The sequence below is a fragment of the Cynocephalus volans genome, chromosome 9, assembly GCF_027409185.1.
Source record: "Cynocephalus volans isolate mCynVol1 chromosome 9, mCynVol1.pri, whole genome shotgun sequence".
In the NCBI taxonomy this organism is placed as follows: domain Eukaryota; kingdom Metazoa; phylum Chordata; class Mammalia; order Dermoptera; family Cynocephalidae; genus Cynocephalus; species Cynocephalus volans.
In genome coordinates, this window is record NC_084468.1 from 43,623,378 (window position 1) to 43,646,162 (window position 22,785).

Genomic DNA, 22,785 nt, shown 5'->3' on the forward strand with positions numbered 1-22,785 from the left:
CGAAACGCGCCGGGAGCCCCTGCCCGGGAGCCACCCCTTTCCCTCCCGGGTCCGGGGCGGGTGGTGACGCTGCGGGCGGCGCGGGGCGGGGGCGGACGTGGGGGAAGGGACCGGCCTGCGGGGGAGGGCGGAGGTAAGGGGGGTGGGGACTGGCTCCCTTTTAGTGTTGGGGGAAGGGGGGGCGGGACGTGCGATGAAGGGTCCGGACCGGAGTGTCCCGGGTGAATGGAGGTGGTGGCGGCGGCGGGCGCTAGCGAACAGGGCCGGGGGGTGGCACCGGCGTGGTGAGAGAGGGAGGGAGCGAGCGAGGGAGCAGGGCGCAGGGGTGAGGATTTCCAAGGGGCTGAGCGGTGCGGGCGGCTCCGTGAGGAAGGCGGGTGAGTGCGAGGGGAGCGCGGGGGCGGGGACAATGGGAAGAAGGGCTGGATGGCGGGGGGGGGGGGGAACAATAGGGTGGGGAAGTGGGGGCAGCGGCCGAGGGGGGCTGGAGGGCGGGCAAGGGGATGAGAGCTGATGTAACGGGAGAGGGAGACAGTGGGAGGGATTGGGGTGTGATGGAACAGTTCGGAGTCCGGCGGGCGGAGGGGCATTGTAAGGGTGGTAGGGTAACAGAGTGTTGGGACCATAGGGAAATTGGGAGGAAAAAGAGAAGGTGGGGAGGGTTTGGGATGGCCGGATGGGGGAAGGGGTAGAGTAGATGAGGTGGGGGGGGGAAGAGCTAGTTGGGGAGAGAGGGGAGGTTAGGAGGGTTGGGGAAGGGAGAGCACTGTCATGTCCAGATTCGGTCCCGCGTCGTGCTGGGGATGTCGGACTGTGTGTTTGGGGGAGGTCTTTCCTCCCCCAGTCGAGGCAGGGTCCCCGGAGGGGGCAGCCCAGAGCTTCGGGGTGCGGGAGAGGAGGGGGAGGGGGGGAGACGCAGGGGACGGGGGAGGTGCCCCGAGGTTGGCGCTGGCTGCGGTTCTCCCCCGAGCGGCGGGAAGCGAGGTCAGCGCTGGCGCGGGCTCCGGCTGCGGGACTGGGAGGCGGAGCAGGGGCGCGGGCTGCGGGTTTTCCGCGGTGGGAGCCTGAGGGGAAGCGCCCTGAAGGCCAGGTGGGGGATTTTGCGCAGGGGAGGTATTGGGGTCCCTGGCGGTCCGTGGGTTTGGCAGTCTGTGACGCAGTTGTCTAATTTCTGGCCATCAGGTGTGGAGGTTGGTGCCTCGGGACCCGCTTCCCTTCAGGGAGGGCAGGTCCGAGGCCCCGCACAGCGCCTGGGGGCGCGACCTCGCCCTCGCGTGCGGGGAGAGCGCTTTAGGGGTTCCCTTTAGGGTCTTGCTCCAGTCGCCGGGTGTGAAGGGGAAAGGCGGTCCCGCGGAATTCTGGGACTTGTAGTCCGGGCTGTGGTTGGGTTGGGTGCACGTGGGTAACTGTGGAAACGGGTCCCAGAATGCAGCGCGCCCCTCGGAGCCTCCCTTCTCTGCGAACCCGTGCTGTATTACCCCCGAGGACCCGAGCGCGCTCTGTGGAGGTGCTCCGGTCCTCTGGGGTGGGAGAGGTTTTCTAGACTTTTTACCTGTGTCAGCTGGAGAGAGAGCCCGAGCCAAGCTCAGTCCTTTCACTTGGATTCTTGATCCCGGAGTTAATTATTCCCCCCTGCATTTGGTGCCTTTACTTGTAGAATAAATAGTCTTGAACCATCTAGCACACAGGTGTGGAAAAACATTCAAGAAGCAACACAGTCCAAAGCAGCCTTTAGGATGGTGTATTTATTGTGGCATCCAGTGTATGTAAGCACTAGATTAAAAGGTTCGGTCTTATATAATATGGGAACGCAGTGGAGACAAATGTAAGCCTTGTGAAGATAATATAAACTGTGTGCTGGTATTTCTTGGGCTGTTTGGATTGCCCCAAGGATAATAAGGGGACTTTAGGAAAAAATATAGTCTTGAAATGAATTGAGTGATGGAGGCAGCTTAATGGAATCTAGGGTGGAAATTGTCCCGTTTGTAAAGCCAGCATGAAAATGGGAAGGTGAGTAAAGGGCACATGTGATGTCTTGAGTTTTTAGAGAAGAGTAGAAAAAAGCAAATGAGATTAGAGGAAGGTAAACTATATAAAAAGTGGAGGACCTTAAGGGTTTTTCGACTTGTTTGCCTGTTTGTTTTGTTTTAAACTGTAGGCTGTAATTCCTTCTCTCTTTAATATTAGAGACCTTCCTTTCAGTCTGTAGACTCAATACTTGGTTGTGCCAATTTCCTTTATCGTTTATATGCTATGACTCTAAAATCTAATGTAGAGGCCCATAAGATTAGCTCAGAGATAATAGATCATTTTATGTGACATATAAGGTATTGTAAAACTATTAGTAATGTAAAATAATATTATAGTGATAAATGATAAAATTTTTACCAAGAAGTAAAATTGGTAAACCTTTTGGAAACCTTTTGGTATGGTATGGTTACAAATATACTCAAACTTGTATGCTTGATTGCATGATGATTCTTTTCGTAATGTCTGAAAAATTGGGCCATGTGTGGTGTTTTGGGGAAATAATTTATATCTTCATGTGTTGAAATATCTAGGAACTCTTTATAATATTTCAATATGTAATATTGACATTTTTAAAAAGGTGCATTTAATCCTGGAATTTGCTCTTGCAAAGGTGGTTAAAGTGATGAAATTGAAAAATATACAAGAGCTTTAGTTGTCTTCAAGCTGGTATTTTTAAAAAAAATATTAAGCTAGTCATATCTTTCCCTTCTTCTTTTGTTCCATTACATCCCAAATGGCAGGTGCCCTTTACACACACCCAACTCTCCTCCCTACATCCTCCAAAGCTCTAATTTCCTACACAATATCAGCTTACAAATTTTGCTTTGGTTTTTAGGTTCCTCTTTGATTTTGAGCCCTTTGGGAGGTCCTTTGTTTTCTTGTAAATTTAGCTATGCACTTTAACAGATGCTTCTTGTACTATACACAGAATTTTTGACTGTTTTATATTAGGGAGAATTTTTAGGTAATCTTGTCTATAATATTGCCAGAAAAGAAAGTCTCCCTCATTTGCTCTACCTTAGAGGACTTCTGTACATTTATTCTCTTCTTCCTCTGTTCCTGCCTCTAAGAAATGCCCCTACTGGCACCTGACCTTATTTTTTCCAACTTTATTTATCATTGTCTCTTCTTCTGTTTTTATGTTTAGCTGCTCCCAGTAGCTCTTATTAACTTATTGCCTTTGTCCTGGCTATAATATATGTTTCCATTATTCTCATTTCAATAATCAGCATCATTCTGCTAATTATAGCTAATAGTTCTGCTAAATCAGCAGTATAAAAATCAACCTATCGGGAACTGACCTCATGATCTCTGCTGTACCAGTTAGGATGCCTTTGGCAAGTAACGATACTCAGCGATACTACCTGGCTTAAATAGTAGCCAGGTAATGGAACCAACCTAAATGTCCATTGATGGGTGACTGGATGAGGAAAATGTGGTGTGTATACACAATGGAATACTACTCAGCCATAAAAAATAATGAAATTCTGCCATTTGCAGCAACATGGATGAGCCTGGAGAAAATTATCCTAAGTGAAACAACCCAGGTGCAGAAAAAAAATACCACATGTTCTCCTTTGTAGGCAGGAGCTGAATCCATAAATAAACAATAAAGAGAGACAGAGGGAGAGAAAGAATGAAGCAACAATCACAATAATATGAAGGAGAGAAAAGACCTGTGGTTTCTAGAGGTCAAAATGGGGAAGGGTGTAACGAGAAATTGGTTAATGGACACAAAAAATGATTATGTGCTGTAATGATGAATAAGCTAATTATCCTGATCTAACCATCACACATTGAACACGATATGGAAAATCAACTTTGTACCCACATATATGTCTAATAAACTACCTTTGAAAAAATGGCGTAAATAATAGGCTTATTATTGTCCAGTAGGAAAAAATCTAGAGATAGGTGCTCCTAAGGCTGGTGCAGTGGCTTAATGACATCATTAGGGGTCTAGTCTCTTTGCATCTTTTTCTTCCTCTTAGTAGTTTGGCTTTTGATCCTCAGGCTCTTTGCCTCATGTTTGCAATATGGTTGCTGTAGCAACAGACATGATGCCTATGTAAGGAAATGCACTTAAAACTCCGAATTAATAGAGAGGAGTCTTTCCAGAAGCACACTTTGAAGACTTCAATTTCATTGTCATTGGGTAGAACTGACTCATGCCACTGCTAGTTGAGAGAGGCTTAGAATGTGAAAGTCTGGCATTTTCCAGCTTCTTTTGTGGGATGTGACCTTTGTTAGGGTGAAGACAATGCTCTAGATTGGCATCTTACAGGTTATATCCCTGAACCAGCTACTTTGGACAACTGTCTCTAGCTTGGTCTCAATCTTTTTTATCTGTTGATTTATTTTCTACCTTATTCTAAAAAAACTAGGGATGATTTACTAAATATAGATAAAATCCTGTTAGGAAAAGGAAATGAAATTATATAAAAACTTAGGGTGCACGGAAATGTTTGCCATATGTTAGAAACAGGACATAGGCTGGCTGGTTAGCTCAGTTGGTTAGAGTGCAGCCTTGCAATACCAAAGTCAAGGGTTCAGTTCCTTGCACTGGCCAGCCACCAAAAAAAAAAGAAAGAAAGAAAGAAAGAAAAAGGCCATATATTTGGCTCTGAGCTTCCTAGTAGTCAAAACAAAGAGGAAAACAAAACCAATTCATTTTACTCATTTGGTTAATGGAACTGTCATAATTTTAACAACACACAGTGGAATCTTAGACATTTCTCATCCTTTCTTTCCCTGGTCAGTAGTGAGAGGGAGAGACTACATCTCTTCCCATGCCTGTCCTCTCTTCCCATGGCCATTGCCATCACTTTAAGCCTGTCTTATACTGCTGTTATAACCAGTAATCCTTTTGCCTGGCCCAGCCTCCTCTAACTTTATCCTATCACCAGCTGAATCATCATTGTTCTTAGGATTCCCCTACCGAAGACCCTTGAGGCTCCTAGTTGCTTACTGAAATATGGACTCTTCAGAATCCTGGGTGGGGTTGAACAGCCTCTGTAGTTTAAGCTCAGTTTCTTTCCCTGAATGCTTCCTCCCCAGATCCCCTCAGTGTTGCTGTCATGGAACTTTTCTTTATTGTGTTCCCTCTCTAGCAGATTCTCTCTCCTTCTTTGAATCTCTAAACTACTGCCTACTTGTGTTGCCCAGTTTCATATTACATAACAGTAGCTGCTGTTTACTTATCTCTCCCTCCCCAAGTAGATTACTACCTCCTTGAGATCTGGGACCCTGTCTAACTTAGTATCCACTTTAGTATCTAGTGTGATGCCTTGCTTAGGTCCTCAAATATGTATTGAATCAAACTTAAATGGTCAACTATTGAATAGTTGGTGAATTATCTAGAAAATTTAATTCTTCTTGCTGTCATCCAGCATGCTTCTGAGTTGTCTTTTATTATGTTTAGGTTTTTCTTCAGGGACTGCAAACTTATTTATTCTTTGCCCCCCTCCCTGCCTTTTTTTTTTTAAACAGTGTAAGCCATGTGCAAATTAATTTAAATGGTATTTCTTTTTTAAATACATGCAGATATCAGTTTTGAAGAATGTCTGTGTCATGGAGAAATTCTGAAGGAGAGAGCAAAATGCTGGTGATGTGCTGAGGGAGCAGAAGAAAGGTGTCTTTGTGCATGGGTCCATTTCTGATCTATCATGTGACAGAGTCCTGTGTACAGAAGGTGGGGTTGACAGGTCTGATGTTGAGGGTGCCTACGGTGTTTCTGCTTTTTCCCTCTTTTTGTTTTAGGACCATATTCTGATCCTAAGGATTTATTTCCTAAGATAACAATATAGTGAGATCGCTGAAAGATTTTCTTTATTTTAAAAGTAAAATTTGTAAGTTGGAGGTAAAATTTACAGCATAAAATTTTCTGTGGTGAATCTAACATTAATGCTGATAACTTTATAGTTGATCAGCTTAAGTTGGTGTTATTAGCTTTTCATAGTTTGTTCTTTTTCTTATTTTGAAATTCAGGTTAGAAGGAGTACTTCTTTAGAATTATTCTTTTAAGCAGAACATACATTTAAAAATGTGTTTTAAGAAGAAAAAGTTGAAATACATTTTAATAGAATTATGTATTTTAACCATCATTGCATGACAGTTTCAGATCTAAAGATCTTTTTCCCTATAGTGTCCAGTACTAGCAAAGTATCTGCTACTTCAGGTTTGAATTGCTTTTTTTAAAATTAGAAAGTGCTGTTAATGAGTTATTTTCAATCTAGGAAGGTAGCTTTGTAGTTTTTGAAGCTAATTAATACACTGTATGAAACACTAAATGATATGAAAAAGACTCTTGCCCTCCCCAAAATAGGATTACCTCTGGGAATGGTTTTTTTTTAGTTCCCTCTTTGAGGATTTTTTTCTTGTGAATGTTTTTTTTGGAAACTCTTTATTACTTTCTGGCCTGTATCAGTAGGATTTGCAGAGACAGGAAGTAATCCATTTGTGTCTGTAGTGGGCATTGTCAGTCTTCTGGGGTCCTTGTTCTTGTTCTGATTGGGGAATTTCTACCTTAGCAAGCAGAACTACTCAAACACACCCACCCCAGACTGAATCCGAAGCTGGAGTCAAGTGATGGGAAGATGCTGGAAGCTTGTGGAGGCCATTTTGGAGAGGATGGAAAGTGGTGGCAGCTGTGCTGTGTCTAGAGGCCAGTCCAGTCCTGGCTATGTTGATGGTGCACCTGGCCGTGTGTGCCCTTAGGCATTGTTTTGGTCATGTAGCCCATAGGCTTGGTTCTCTGGATTTCCTAGAGATTCTCTGAACTATACAATAGCCCTTTTTAAAAAATCAGTTTTCTGTTTAACTTCTGTTTAACTTTCTGTTGTTTTCTGATGCTCTCAACTAAAAATTCTGATATTTAAACATTCAGACCTGTCGCTGGTCAAATGAGTGGTGGAGGCTCTTGTGGAGAAGAGCAGTAATTTACCTTTTTACCCCTGGCTGCTTGTGGACTCTGGTCAGAGGTGACCCGGAGGGCTGAAGTAAGACACAGGTGATGTCAGCTGTGGGTCATGGATCTATCTTTGCCAGTGGTCAGGTGGGACTCTGAACTACTCATTAGCCAGCCCACTGGATCTACTTGTACGTAGCTCTTTACTGCTGCCTTTTCCTAATTACCTCTTTGTCCCTGAAAGAACAAATTCGAGAGTTGTTATGCTTAGGAGCTAATTTTTTTGGACACTTTTTTTGGATCTGACTTGGGAATATTAACTATGGAAATATTTGTGGGGTTTTTTGGGTGGAATATTTATTGTGTTTAGCCAAAAATCATATCTGATAGTCCTAATGGCTTTTTAGTCAACTTTACTGAGGTTTAATTTACATATTATAAAATTGTACACATTTTAAGTGTACAGTTTGATGGATTTTGATGAATATGTATACTGGTGTAACCACTACTGTATTAGGGTTCTCCAGAAAGACAGAACCAATAGAATATGTTATATATATATATGAGAGGGGATTTATTAGAGGAATCAGCTCATGCGATTGTGAAGTCCTACGATAGGCTGTCTGCAAACTGGATTCGGGTAGTGTGGCTCAGTCCAAGTGTGAAGGCCTCAAAGCCAGGGAAGCCGATGGTGCCCTTGGTATAAGCCCTGGAACCCAAAAGCTGAAGAGTCTGGAGCTCTGACGTCCACGGACAGGAGAGAAGAGTGTATCACAGTCCTAGTGGATCGGATCGAGAGAGAGCTTCACCTTTTTCTCTGTCTTTTGTTCTCTCTGGGCCCCAGCAGATTGCATGGTTCCCGCCCACGTTGAGGGCAGGTCTTTCCCACCCAGTCCACTCAGACTCTCATACTAATCTCTGCTGGAAACACCCTCAGGGACACACCTAAAAAGATAGCTTTACCAGGTTTCTTGGCATTCCTTCATCTAACCAAGTTGACACCTAGAATTAACCTTCACAACTACTAAATTAATAATAACAACTACTAAATTAATATATAGAACATTTTTATCACCCCAGAAGTTCTCCTGTGCCCCCTTTAGTCAGTATTCTCCCCCACCCCACCATGGTTTTTGGCTTTTAATAGATATCATTTTAGGTCTCTTCCATGTTAGTTGATGATTTGTTATTTTGTTCATGGGGATATTACAAAAAGGCATGATAAATCTCTTTTTACTGAACTCTTAAATTCAAAGAAAAACTATCAGTGCTATATAAATTATAAATCTGATAATACTTTGCCACGTGGAATTATTTTGAATTACATGACTTGTTCTGTTGAAAGTTTTTCAGTGGGTGGCTATTCTTACTGTTCTTTGGCCCACAGACATGCAATGCTAGGATCTGTTCCATGGATGTGATGATGTCTTTTAATTGTTAGCTGGGTCAGGTTGGGAGCCAGGAAAGCACAGTTGCCAGGTGTGGCCCTGAAGTCAAAATGTCTGGATTCAAATCCGTGCTCTGCCCTCTATTAGCTGTGTGACCGCAGATGAGTTACTCAGTTACTCTGAGTATGCTTCACAGTCCTAATGTATAAAAACTACCCATACTGCATGGTATGAAGTTGTTCAGTCACCAGGTATTTATTGAGCACCTACTGTGTACCAGGCCCTGTTTTTCATATTTCATGAATTTTTCATTCTAGTGTGGGGGAAGGGGCAGGTATCAAACAAGTAAATCATGAAGTATGTCAGATGGCAATAAGTTCTATAGAGAAAAGTAAAGTCGGGAAGGGGGAGAGCACAGGAACCCCCGTGGGTGGGGGTGTGGTGGGGGTAGGGTGTGTTGTAATTTCAAATAGCATGGTCAGGGAAGGCCCCACTAAGAAGGTTTTAAGTTAGGACCTGAGGGTGGTGAGGGGCCATTCCACGTAGAGGGAACATTAAGTCTCTGAGCGGGGAGCAGACCTGAATTTGAGGAACAGCAAACAGGCTGGTGTGCTTGGATCAGAGTTGGGGAGTGGGCAGAGGGAAAAAAAAGTAGGAGGTGAGATCAGAAGTGGTCCTGAGGATTAAATGAGATGAAACACATAAAGTGTTTTTGTTGCTAATTGTTACTGTGTAATGGCAGTCTCCTCAGCAGGTGTTAAAAGCAACCTTGGAGAGGAAAAGAGGCTGTAAGAAAGAACCAAGTGAGGCATTCTCTCACTCAGCCAGTCGGCCAGCCCTTGAGGGCTTTTTTGTTGCCGGGTGGGCGCTGCTGTAACAAGTAGTACTGAGCCGGGGTCCCTGTGTTTAAGGAGCATCCTTCCAGCAAGTTTGGTAGTGGAGACAGAGAAGTAATTGACAGTTGCAGTGTGGGACTGTGGCTGCTAGGTTAGGCAATGCTTTGGGAACATATGGGAAGCCATTAAAATTAGACTTCCTGGAAGGCTTAACAATCGTCATGTGAGTTTAGCTTCTAAGCTTTTATTATGTAAAGAAAAGGACCTTCTGCATGTGCACTTGGGTGCATGGGGGTGGGAAGGTGCATTCCAAGCAGAGGGAACAGCATGGGCAGGAATACAGAGAACGGTGGCAGTAGAATGGGTGTTTGGTAGGCTGGAGTGAAGAAGAAGGTGAAGTGGAGGGCTGGGCAGGAGCCAGGTGGGGAAGGACTGAAGAGAGGCACCTGGCAGAGTTTATGAGTAGAAAGGAAATGAGAGAAGGGGAGAGAGAAGTCAGTGGTGGGGCACAGGGAGAAAGGAGGAACAGAGGGCAATGGGGAGGGACTAACGGGTACAGTACAGTGATAACCTTGGATTTGTTCAAGCTGTATTCATTAACTCATTTAATCCTCACAACACTTCAGTAGGTTAGGGACTGTCATTATCCCCATTTCACAGTTGAGGAAGCTGAGGTGCAGAAAGGATAACTAACCTTTTCAAGGTCACACAGCTCATAAGTGGTGAATTGAGATTTTAAATCAAGCATTCTGACTCCATTGCCCCTCCACTGCCAGTGAAATAATTCTCAACATTTTATTTGTGCTTTTTATTTAATTGTTATGGCAAGTATATTGGAATTCCGTTTTTTATCACTGGCATGTGAATGATGACAGCACAGCCAATTGATATGGTTATTTCCATTTTGCTTTGGTTGTTTTCTCCTTGGAATGAATCCCAACAGGATCAGGATTTAGGATTTCCATATTCCTTCTTTCTCACTCTTCTTCATCTCCTGTCATTTCTGCCAGTTTGTTTGCAATGACAATAGGTATTTAAAACCTGAATCTAACTGGGCAGCTGAAGAATTGTGGCAAAGAAGAGTCTTTCCATTCTTTTTGTTAACTCACTAGTGAAATAGTTATTTGTAGTCTTCTTAGATTTTATTTATTTTAAATAGATGTGTATTAAAATACTTTTGAAACACTTCTTATGTTATTTTTAAATATAGGAGATATGTAACAACATTGCAGAAAAGCTGGAAAATGTGAAACTTATCTCTTAGTAGAGCTATTAACATAGTTTTTGTGTGCATTTTTGAAATTGTTTTCCTTTTTCTGTAATTTAGCTTAAGTTTAAGTATTCTTCCCCTTTAGTATCTCTTCTATATATATCATTCCCAAAATTGGATCAGAGATTACTTGTTCCTAATTATTAAACAGAAAACTGAGATGGATAGTTGTATATTCAAGTCCAATGGCTATTGAATTAATAGTTTTAAAGAGCTGTCACCTTGTTATCCCTTCTGCCCTGTCTTTACTTTTTGCTGTTTTAGGTTCAGTCTGTCTCAGTCTCTTCTATGGTCCAATAATGATAGGAATAAAAATAATTAACCTTGATTTGTACATGGTATGGGCCAGTGCTGTGCTCAGTGTTTGACATTCATCATCTAACTTAATCCTCACAACAGCCTTGACAAGGAGGGTCCTGTTATTCTGCATCTACAGATGAGGGACACTGAGGCACAGAGAGGTTGGGAAACATGTGCATGGTTGCTTGGTGAGGACACAGCAGAGCTGGGATGCCAACCAGACTGACGTTTTTTAACCTAAATCTGGGCTCTCATAATGTTAGTGAAATTAAAGGATGATTTTTCCTCTGAACTACTGAGTGGATCTGTGTTCTTCAGTGGGTAGGTGGGGTGAGGAGTATGATCTAGGGCCCTGTGTACCTTGTGACATTAATAGCGCAGCCAGAGAGGTGTCCTGAAGTGACTGACTTCTTTAAGATGGCACCAGCAGGCACAAGCAGTGTGCTGGGTGATGGATGCTAGGTGGCATGCCACTTTCCTCACGTGGCTGGTTTCTTCTCCCAGCCTCTTTTATGGGTCCTGTGAGAGTTGGGAGGGAAAAGCCAGCAGCCGTATGCTTGGGTGGCTTTAACTTTGGAACTTCTGTTCAGTGAAAATGCTGAGTCACCTACAATTCCCTTATCAACTTTCCCCTTTCATGGCTCTCCTTTCTGGCTTCTGTGCCTTGTAAATAGCAAATATTTATTGATGAGAATAAAGTTAACACTTCCTCACCTGCTACTTTTGTTTCTTTTCTTTCTTACCCTGCTTTTCAGTCCTGTAATCTTTTCCCTGGCTCTTGATGTTTTTTCATGGCCTGATGGGGGTACCTGTGAATGAGCTAGATTCCTGTCTGACCTGTGCTGAGATTTTTCCAGGAATGGGTTGGCTATTGGCAGGTCAGGGATTGAGTTTCAGGCTGGGGGTAGAATGCTCCTCTCTGTTGCACACCAGCATTAACAGGGCTGCTTGAGAAAAGAGTGACGCCCCACTCCTGTTTTTATTTAATTGATCTGGATTGGGGCTCTGGCGTTGGTGTTCTTTCAAGCTCCCCAGGCGATTCTAATGTGCAGCCAATGGATTAGTTTTAAGTAGCTTAAGTAGAGCTGGGTTTGGGTTAGGCTGTGAGGGAAAGGGCTCAAAAGATGCAGCAGTCTCTCTGGGCCCTGCACTGGGTGGAGAGCTCAGACCATTGCACCACCCGATGACATGACAGCCAGCACTTAGCTGGTGCTCACCCTACACCACGCACTGCCTAAGGCCCATTGCAGCATTATTACCTCATGTAATCCTCCTGGTATACTTATGAGCAGACACTGTTAGCCATTTTATAGAAAAAGAAATTCCCGCTTTCCTGAAGTGAAGGGCATGTAGTATGAAACTTACCTATAAACCTAGCTTTTGTTTTTCCTAGTTTTGTGGTACAGAAAACTCATTTTATATCACTGTGTTTCAATAATTTAGCCTCAAATGTGAATACATTTGTTTATACAAATGAAACTAAGACCCTGTCATCTCATATAGCTAATGACTGTCAATTGGTATGTAAAGTTGTAATTGGTATTGTGAATCATTTAAAACGCAGCTTTTTATAGTTTCAACAAAAAGTAGACTTCACTTAATAGTAGACTTTATATTCCAAGTCATTTTGAAGTAAAACTCATTTTTAATGTAATTTTTTTTAACTTAAAATTGCATTTTGTACTTTTAAAATCACATGTACTGTGTGTATCTTTGAGCTCATATATAAATCTGCACTCTTTTGATCTGACCTGCCTCTTCACATTGTGGCAACTGGCACCTTCCAGGATACTAAGCAAATCAAATATCAACATTTTAAACATGCTCAAGTCACGCCATTATAAAAACCCAAACTCAGCACTCCTTCAAATCCCCATGCATTTCCAGTCTCCTCTTCCCAGGCAAACCAGTTGTCTTTTCTTAACATACTGTTTCCTCTTCTCCTGCTTGATCCTCAGCCCACTTTATTCTGGCCTCAGCTCTGTCATTTCAATCTTCACTGAGGTCCTGGAGTAACCTCCATGTTGCTAAACCTAGTGACTTCTTCAAAGCATTAATTCCCCTATTTATTGGTACCTGCTATGTTAGGCTTGTGCTATTCGTAGGTGTTGATATAGAGTGGTGAATACAGCAAAAGGAAGTCCCTGTCCTCATGGAGCTTTGGCTCTAGGGAGAGTGACAAAGATGTAAATACATAATAAAATATGTCAGGATCATGAAAGACCTCATATTGTATAATTGCACTGATATAAAATGTCCAGAATAGGCAAATTTATAGAGACAGAAAGTAGATTAGTGGTTACCTAGTACTGAAAGGGGTGAGGGGAGATATGGGGAGTGACTGCTAATGGGGTGATAAAAACGTTTTATAATTAGATTGTGGTAATGGTTGCACAACTCCATGAATATACTTACTGAATTGTACACTTTAAGTGAGTGAATTTTATCTCAACAAAACTGTTAAAAAAATACACCAGGAAGTGATAAGTACTATGAAAAAGTATAAATCTGGTGGGGAATAGAAGTACTGCTATGGATAGGGAAGGCAGGGGAGACCTCTCTAGTGAGGTGACATTAAAATAGATATTTCTGGACCTTGTGAATTGAGGTAGAAGGCATGTAAATGCAAAGGTCCTGAGGTAGGAATTCACTGGAGTATTCAAAGAAGAAGAGTGTGGCTGGAATGGAGTGAGTAAGGATAATGGAATGAGATGACTTAGATCAGACCATGCAGGGCCTTGTAAGGACTTGTTGAGGACTTGAATTTTTTTTCCTTTATGCTGCAGTAACAAATCCAGAATCTCAGTGATTGAAGTCCAGGTTTTTACATGTGCTTTGTAGATTGGCAGGGGTTTAGTCTCCTCATCACTGATATTCTCATCCTCAGTCTATCTGAAACCCATAGGAAAGAAGGCTTCTGTTTCTAGAAGGAAGGACACAAAGCAAACCTAAGCAATGAATCAACTACAGTACACCCTTGACTTTAACAAGTTTTTTCTTTTTTCGTATCACTTAGTAAAACTGACTTTTTTAGGAGGATGGGCAATGGGACTGTGGCTTGGCACACCCTTAAGCATTCCATGTTGAATCCTGGCTAGAGAGGCATAACCCTGTACCACTAGGTCATGTTCTGTCCTGGAGACATTTAGAATGAATCTGGTTTTGATAGCCTTTAATTTTGTCCAATTTTATTTCATTTTTTGAGCATAACATTGTCATGCTCAAAAACTATAGGGTTTTTTTTCATCATTTTCATTGTCATCAAAAAACATTTATCAAGTGCACAGTGCTGTATTTAAGACTTTTATACTTGAGAACATTGCTCACTGATTGACCATCTGGAGTTTCGCTAGTAATAAAATACTTTTATGAATCTTTAGTGACCAGAAGGATGAAGTGTACTTGAAATAGAAATAACATTGGTATTATATATCTTTTCTGAACCCTTTTTCTCTTTTAAAAACGTTGGTAGATTGTTTTAGGTGTAGCCAACTTTAATTCTTTTTCTTTACTATTAAATTACTTTAAGCTTATGTACTTGATTATTGACAACTTTGGGTAGGAAATCCTGCTTTTTTCCCTTTTTGGAGTGTGACGATATTGACATTTTTGCTCTGATTAGAAATAAACTAGAATGGAAATAGCAGCTTTGGACTGGGAATTAGAAGATGTGAGTTTTTCTTAGCTGGGCCACAGCTAGCTATCTGACCCTGCTTGAGCTGGTGAAACAAGGAGAATTGGACAAAAAGGACATGAAACTTTGAGCTCCTTTCTCTCTCTCTTTTATCTCCCACATGCAGTCCTGTTGCTTTTTCCTTACAGAACAATCACATTTTATATAGAGGTGGCTCTGAAGTCCCCATGTAAGGTGAAAATGACCTATATTAAAAATACCACTGGAAATACTTGCAGAAGGTACCCCATTGGAGATTGTCGCATGTAAATCCAGCACAGCCAGTTTATTTCTCTGGTATTGGGACAGATCACTGGCTCTTCAGTTGAGCACTAGTTGAAGCAGCTGGCTTGCATTTAGGGACCATGTTTTATGAAAAATACATATCTTTGACTCAGATGGTGTTGTGAGATGCACAAAATGTGTTTGGCATATGGAAACTGAGACCAGCTGAGTGAATTCATGTGTCATGTCTTGTGCTTATTAAGTTAGAAGACAGGGCAGTTACTGGGACAACTGAAATTTATTTTCTTCTCTCCCTTTTTTTTTGCCAAGTGAGTAAGTTGAATGTGTGTGAATTAAATGTCTATTTTCTGCATCTCCAGTGTATTCAGGATCTCTCCTGTCCACTTTTACTGACACCAACTTAAGGCCCTAATCATTTCCCACCTCAGTAGTCACTTCCAGTTATCTCCATAAATGATTACTCTAAATCCAGGTAACCACCAACCATGCTACACACTTGTCCTAGAATGTTCTTTCTAAATAACTCTCCTGATTAGACCACTTCATGGCACTCAGACTCTCCCAGGAGTGCTTTTCATGCTTGCCCATGAACATTCTGTTGTGCAGAGGTTAGTAAAGTAAGTATTCTCAGGGTCCTGGGACCATAGCTCTGTGTGGCAAAATTTCTTTAAATCTTTTGCCGTAATCATGCTTGTTTTCATGTAAAACAGTTGCAGATGAATTACCATTGAGTAGAATTGAAGTGGCTTGAATGTGCCATGTTTATCCATTACATTTGCATACCCCCTAGTAACCTAGTTGGAAATATAAATCCTTAGGAGATTAAATCTAAACTCTCAAGCAGAATCCACAGGTTCTTCATTTTCTGACCCTTGCCTCCTTTTGAGTCTCCTCTTTTACCATGACACTTCTCACATTTGAAGATCACTCGAAATGCCCTGAACATACAGAATTTAAGTCTTGGTGCCTTATACCTCCCTTCATTCATTTACTGAGTATTTACGGAGTACCTTATATGTGCTAGGTACTGTTTGAGGTGTTAGGGAAACAACAGTGGACGAGCCCAAGTCTTGGCCTTTGTAGAGCTTACATTCTAATGGGAAAGGAAGATGACAAGCAAATATATGATATAACATCAGGTGGTACTAATGCCGTAAAGAAAAGTAAAGCATGGTAACGTGATAAAAAGTGAACAAGGGAATCTGTTGGTCTGGCAAGGTTCTGTAAGGAGATGATATTTATTTTATTTATTTTATTTTATTTTTAATTGACAAATAATCATATGTATGTATGGGGTACGGTAATGTTTTGATACATTTATACATGGTGGAATGTCAAGTCAGGCTAATTAACATCCATCAAAGGAGGTGATATTTAAATGGCAAAACGATTAAGTGCAAGAGCAAGCCATGCTGTTATTAGGGGGAAGAGGGCTCAAGGCAAAGAGAATAGCATGTGCAAAGGCCCTGAGGTGGAAGTGAGCTTGGAATGTTAACACAACAGCAGGAAGCTCACTGTTGCTGAGCAGAATCAGCAAGGGGAAGACGAAGATTGGAGAGATGGGTAGAAGCAGTGTGTGCAGGGCCCTGAGCCCATGATAAGGGACTTTCTTTTGCCTTGAATGCTTTCCCATTCCATCTGTAACTTTTGGGTGAAATTGGAATTAATTTGTTTCACATGCTAGCTAGTTGCCCCTCTATCTATTGAATAATTATCTCTTCTCCATTGACTTGAAATGCCATTTTAGCATATATCAATTATATTTGCATATTTATACATATACATACATATATGTTTATCAATGTAATTGATTTGTCTTCTTGCACATGTACATACTGTTATAATTACTGTACCTTTGTACCAGGCCTTGGCAAAACTATGGCTCATGGGCCAAATCTAGCCAACCACCTAATTTTTATAAAGTTTTTTTGGAAAGCAGTCACAATCATTTGTTTATGTATTATATATGGCTGCTTTCTTTTTTTTTTAGCAGCTAGCCAGTACAGAGCTGGCTGGTACAGGGATCTGAACCCTTGACCTTGGTGTTACTAGGCAGTGAGCGCTCTAACCAATTGAGCTAACTGGCAAGCTTATGGCTGCTTTTGAGCTACAATGACAGTGTAGTTGCAACAGAGATCATATGGCCCAGAAAACCTAAAATATTTAAAGTCTGGTCCTTTACAGAGAGTTTATCAACCTCTGTTTTATACTATGAATTGATATCTGATAGGGCAGGTTCTTCCTCATTCTTCCTTTTCAACAATTTCTTGCAAGTCTAGCATGTTTATTCTTCCAGATGAACTTTAGAATCAGTCTGCCAAGCTTGCCTAACTCCCTTCCTTTTCCCCATCTCTTTTGGGGTGCAGAACTGGGAGGCAGGCAGGATAGGAATTTGATTGCATTTAATTTGTAGTTTAGTGACGGAAGAAGTGCTTGCTTTACAATTTGGGGTTTTTTCATTCCAGAAATATAGTATCTCTAAATTTATGTCTTTCAGTAAGCTTTTATTGTTTCTTCATTCGTATCTTACATATTGAAGTTTATGCTTATATGTATTATTGCTTTTTGTTATTATAATTGAGATCTTCTCCCAGTTATATTTTACAAGTGACTATTTATGGTATAAAGGAAAGCTTTTGCTTTTTATGTTATTTAAATTCTATTTCTTACCTTCTTATGGGAGTAACTATTAGGACTGTTAATTTTAAAGTTTGATTTCTTTGGTTGACAGTCATTGTCTGAATTTACTGATAATTGTTTCATTCCTAATATTTATGTTTCTGACTATAGTGTGGGCTCTATGCCTAGGATAGTTTGGGGGTATGGCTTTGACCCCCTTAAGTGGCATTTATTTTTGTCTTTTATATTGTATAACTCACAGCAAATAGTAATGAAAACAAACAGAGAAATCAGACAATTTAATGCCCAGTCAGCATTTGTTGGTAATTTTAAGAAAACTCAAAAGATAATTTAGGCACACTATTTATCAAGCAGGTTGTGTTTTTTGGGGTTTTTTTTGCAGAGCTGATAATAACTTTCAATACGGAATATAGAATTATCATGTCACATAGGAGAGTCAAACTCAGTTACCACTTTTACGTGGAGAGCCATTTGATCATGGAATATAGTTGACTTAACCTAGCACTTATCTTTTAGAATTGAAATATGAGCGGAAGGAGATTTTTATGAATCAGTTAGTGCTTTCCTAAATACGTTCTCTTTAAAGTGTTTGATCTTTATCCTTAACATCTATGCCTTAAGAATGTGGAATCTATTTTATTTTAGATTTCAGGGTCTGTTACTTGCCCTGAGCACTAAACAGATGAACCATAAATTCAATATATGTTAACCTTTGTGAATTTATCTTTTAATGCCATTTTGGTCTTTTTTTCCCCCTGAATTCGTGTCTTCTTTTTAACTTCTTGTGTTGGTAAAGTGAAAGAAAAATTATTCATGTTACTGCTTTTATTTCATTTCTTTTTCCTTTTTTGGGTGAAGTGATGATGGGGTGGTGGTAGTAATTGTAAGGAATGGATATGGAAGTGGATAATTGTGGACATATATTATGTGATTTGTGAAATTAACCTTTTTACTCTTGTAAAAGGTAACTTAGGAAACTTGCCTTTAGGAAAGTGAAACTTCATATAAAGAACCTGGTCTTAAACACTCCTGCATGTTTTTTCCAGGTTGTCGAGATTACCTACAACCGTCATTCTGAATATCAGTTGATGGTATTTGAATTTATAGTAGTGCTTTGGAGGCTGTAGAGATGTATCAGGCCACACATACCTCAATCTCAGAGGGAACTCTGACTTTGGGGTCTTTGATGTGGAGATAGAATTGGACGTAGGTAAAGTAGAGACAATTTTAGATGGCTGTGTGGTATGAAGAATGGTATAAACAAATGTAGTGGTAACTGATATCTTTCATTGAGCATTTACTATGTCCCGGGCATTGTAATGGACACCTTACACATTTAGGCATTGTAACAGGTGTCTGATACATATTTTCATCCTGACAACAACACTATGAAGGAGAATTTGTTATCCTCATTTTACAGATGAAGAAATTGAGATTTGGGTTAAATAACTGGTAGACCTGAGATTTGAACCAGCTGTTAGACTCTGGAGTCCGGTTGTAAAGCAAAGTGTTATTTTTGACAGGAACAGAGTGAGTGCATGCACACTTGGACTCCATTGGGAGTAGGGAGGGCAGTGGGCAGAATGTGGGCTTGGGAAGAAGAGTTTTGTGGAATGGGGTGGTGGAAGAAGTTTTGAGTATGGGTTGGGCCCAGCTCATGAAAGTTCTGAAATTCCCGATTGAGAACAACTTGAGTAAAGGAGAGAGAAAGACTTAACAATTTCAATTTGTTTAGATTCTCTTATGTGAATTATGACAGTTGAATGAACAGGTGGTGAATGACAGAAGCGTAGCATGGGGGGTTAGAAGAGACGTCACTCCATGAGTGACTTTTGGCAAGCTTCTTTTCCCTCCTGTGTGGCCTCAGTGAAAAGAGAATCTAGAGCCTAAAGTTTTCTTAGTTTTTGTTTTTGGTTTTTTGGGGCCCAAGAGTTCGATTTATATTTCAGCGTGGTACTGGAATGTGTCATTTGTCTTCCTGTTTTTAAATTGAGAGAGTACGAAAAGGGGATTATGTGTTGGTAGTGGATGGGGGGGGGTGATGTTTTGAGTTGGATGTTTAAGCTCTACATAGCCTCTTGCTGGTCAGAAGAGGGCTTTGCTTCTAGCTTTAGAGACGCGTACCATGTTTATCAGATATAAACGTAAGTAAAGAAGTACACACATATGCAAGCATACACTCACACACCCCAAATACTTTTCTCAACCTTTTCTGTGCAGTTCCACTAATTAAGATAGAAAATCCCATACTTTGCCACGTTGTGCATCATTTACCTTAAGCATGGGAAGGCTATTCAGATGCGAAACACTTCGTGTCTATATTGGAGCCCCATTTAGAGTCTGAGGCACTGCTCTGGTTGTCTCTCAGCCAGAAACACTGGTTCTTTGGACCATTCTAGATGGCTGTCAGTGTGGTGTTCGGGAGCAATGCATGTGTAACGTACTAGTATGGCCTGCTGCTCCTGATTCCCAGGTGTGAACAACAGGAGCAGCCCCTCTGCCCTGCAGGCCCTGCCCAGAACTGGATTCCCAGCAAGATTTAGAAGAGAAAGTAAAGCTTTCTAATTAACTGGCGGGGAAGTTAGGCTTGCTTTCACAATTCAGAGTAGCAGCCCAGAGTGTCCAGTCCCACCACAGACAACTTATATTGTAGCGTCTTCTCTTCGGGTCTGTTTTTTGGATCTGATATGTGTCCCAAGTAAAATACTCCAGTGAAGGGTGATTTTTAACTCTTTTTTATCAGAATGGCATAACTTGGAGAGTTACAGTATCTTTTCAAGGCCACTTTCATACTAACCTTTATGATAGAAAAGAAAAGGAACTAATGTAAATGCTGATATTTTATGAAAATACTTCTATTGATTCCTATTCAAATATGAGATTATTCATAAACTTTCAACTCATATTTGTATAGCCTAATATGTATGCAAGCATACTTAACTTTATAAAAACATTTGAAATCAGAGATTCAAAAGCCTAACAGTTTAACTTACAGTTTTATGTTGTACAGGATTCTAAGATGGAGCAACTTCATTTGTCTTTTTTGTATGACTTAGTGGGTCATTCTGAAATGATTAGAGATGATAGTGAATGCACTCTTTGATCTGGACATACTTCTTTAGGAGTGTGATTTCTGCTTCTGGTTCTGTGGCACACTTTAATATCGCAGTGCTTGTAAGTAGCTCTTTAGACTGTATCTATGGGTTCTGGCCTCTCAGACTTGGAGCTTGCAGGATAGTTCTTTGATTTGTCTGTGTTTGTTTAATGGCAGGAGGGAGGGGCTTAGATTCTGCTTTTGCTCTCTGTTGTATAAGTGACAACAAAATAAATATATTGTGAGAAATGCTGAACATTGAGATGTTTTTCTGTCTTTTTTTTTTTTTTGCCAGGAGTTTGCTTATTGTGCTAGTAATTCTGGGGAAGGGAAGGGAAAAGGGAATATGCTTCATTTGAGATCTGCCTTCTATTTGTGTGGCTTGTTTAATTTGCTAACATTATTGATATTTTTCTATTAAGTTTAGGTTCGCTACTGGCAGAATTTTATAACTACTTAAGTATTTTTGTTTTATGTTAGAATTCATATGAAAATTTCATGAACTTTAATATTTGGTTGAGAATTTAACTTTGTCAGACTTTATTAAAAGGATATAGATAAATCAGTTGCATGTTTTTTATTTAATAGTTATCAAATTAATTGAGATGGTATTCAATTGTATCAAAATATTTGTTTATCTTCACTTCTAAGCTTTCTTCTTCTTTTTTTTTTTAAAAGTCTTTTTGCCAAATGGGAAATAAATAACACTGAATTTTGTCCTTTTTCTTTTAAAGACTTTCAGCTGAATTCTCATCTCTCAACATTGGCAAATATTCATAAGATCTACCACACCCTTAATAAGCTAGTAAGTCGATCTTTTAAAAGCAAAACTACCAACTATTTAAAGTATTCATTTTGTGTAAGTGTATTTGATAAAACTTTAGGTTGTGGATATTAAGATATCAGTTGCTTATGAAAATACTGAATTTTAAAATTTGCTTTATGGTATGTGATTTTTTAGTAATAATGAATGTATTTTTTACAGAATCTAACAGAAGACATTGGCCAAGACGATCACGAAACAGGTATCCATAAATGCTAACGCTACTTAATTTTAAATTAACTTCCTAATACAAAATTATGAAAGAGAAATATTAGCCACAAATGTGTTGTCATAATACCCTCCATTAACAAGTTGTTACTTGGTTGAGGATGTTTTTCAAGGTATAGTGAAGGCAGGAAATCTACTCTGGGGCTATGGTTTATGACAAAGCCCTTAAGGGGGCCAGGAATTCTCTCTAATGGTTTCTAGATATTTTTTTTGCTCTACTGAAGTATTTTAGTTTATACTACAAAGGTGCTACAGTAATGCAGTTTGAAAGGTGTTCCATAAATGTTTGTTAAATTGAGCTAAAAAATGATTTGATAGGTAGGTAGGTACTTATGCATGGGTGTGTGTGCGTGTGTGTGTGAGAGACTGTTTTGTATAGGTCTTGAGGATTTATGAATGGGAAAGTTGAAACTTGATTATTGTAAATTATTCTCTAGCCCTATGATTCTCAAAGCTTAGCTAGCATTATAGTTACCAGGGGAGGGCTTGTTTAAAACACAGATTGCTAGGTTCTACCCACAGAGTTTCTGATTCTGTAGATTTGGGGTGGGACCCCAGAGTTTGCATTTCTATCTAACAAGCTGCCATGTGATGCTGGTACAGCTGAACACACTTTAAGAACCACTTCTCAAAATTGTTAGTAATCATAAAAGTTCAGACACTTGCATTTGATCTATAGTTACCAAACTTCCAACAAAATTATTAAAATATATTTAAAATATTTAGAAAATGGCCATAGTAATATATGAATCCACACTTGTCTTAGTCCATTCAGACTGCTATAACAAAATACCTTATAGTGAGTAATTTATAAACAACAGAAATATATTGCTTACAGTTCTGGAGGCTGGGAATTCCAAGATCAAGGCACCAGCAGATTTGGTATCTGGTGAGGGCCTTTTCCTCACTGATGGCACCTTTTTGCTGCATCCTCACATGGCAGAAGGAGCAGGCAACTCCCTCAGGCCTCTTTTATAGGGGCACTAATCCCATTTACAAAGGCTCTTCCTTCCCTCATGACCTAATCACTTTCCAAAGGCCCCACCTCCTAATACCAACACATTGGGGGATAGATTTCAATATACGAATTTTGGAGGGACACAAACATTCTGGCTGTAGCAATGCTTGTTGGAGAATTTGAATAGCAAATGTAAAAATGAAAAGTAAATGCAGTAAAGTGACAGTCGTCCTGCATATCTCCCAGACCCACGGTTTTGCCCCAGCACACTGTTTAATGTTGTTTCTTTCAGACATTTGTATGTATGCATATGTGTTTATAGTAGTGTTTGTTTTATTTACCATCAGTGATATCATAATGTACATATTATACTGCATCTTTCTTTTTTTTCA

At 40.4% G+C, this 22,785-nt stretch overlaps 1 protein-coding gene across 1 annotated transcript in view; it reads left to right on the top strand.

The window, feature by feature from the left end:
• The first annotated feature begins 225 nt into the window (after window positions 1–225).
• DCUN1D4 (defective in cullin neddylation 1 domain containing 4) overlaps window positions 226–22,785 on the top strand; it is a 70,921-nt gene continuing 48,361 nt past the window's right edge. Inside the window, 4 exon segments of the mRNA XM_063107815.1 lie at window positions 226–282; window positions 284–377; window positions 21,119–21,189; window positions 21,370–21,409. Of these exon segments, the coding sequence (XP_062963885.1) occupies window positions 226–282; window positions 284–377; window positions 21,119–21,189; window positions 21,370–21,409 (262 nt within the window).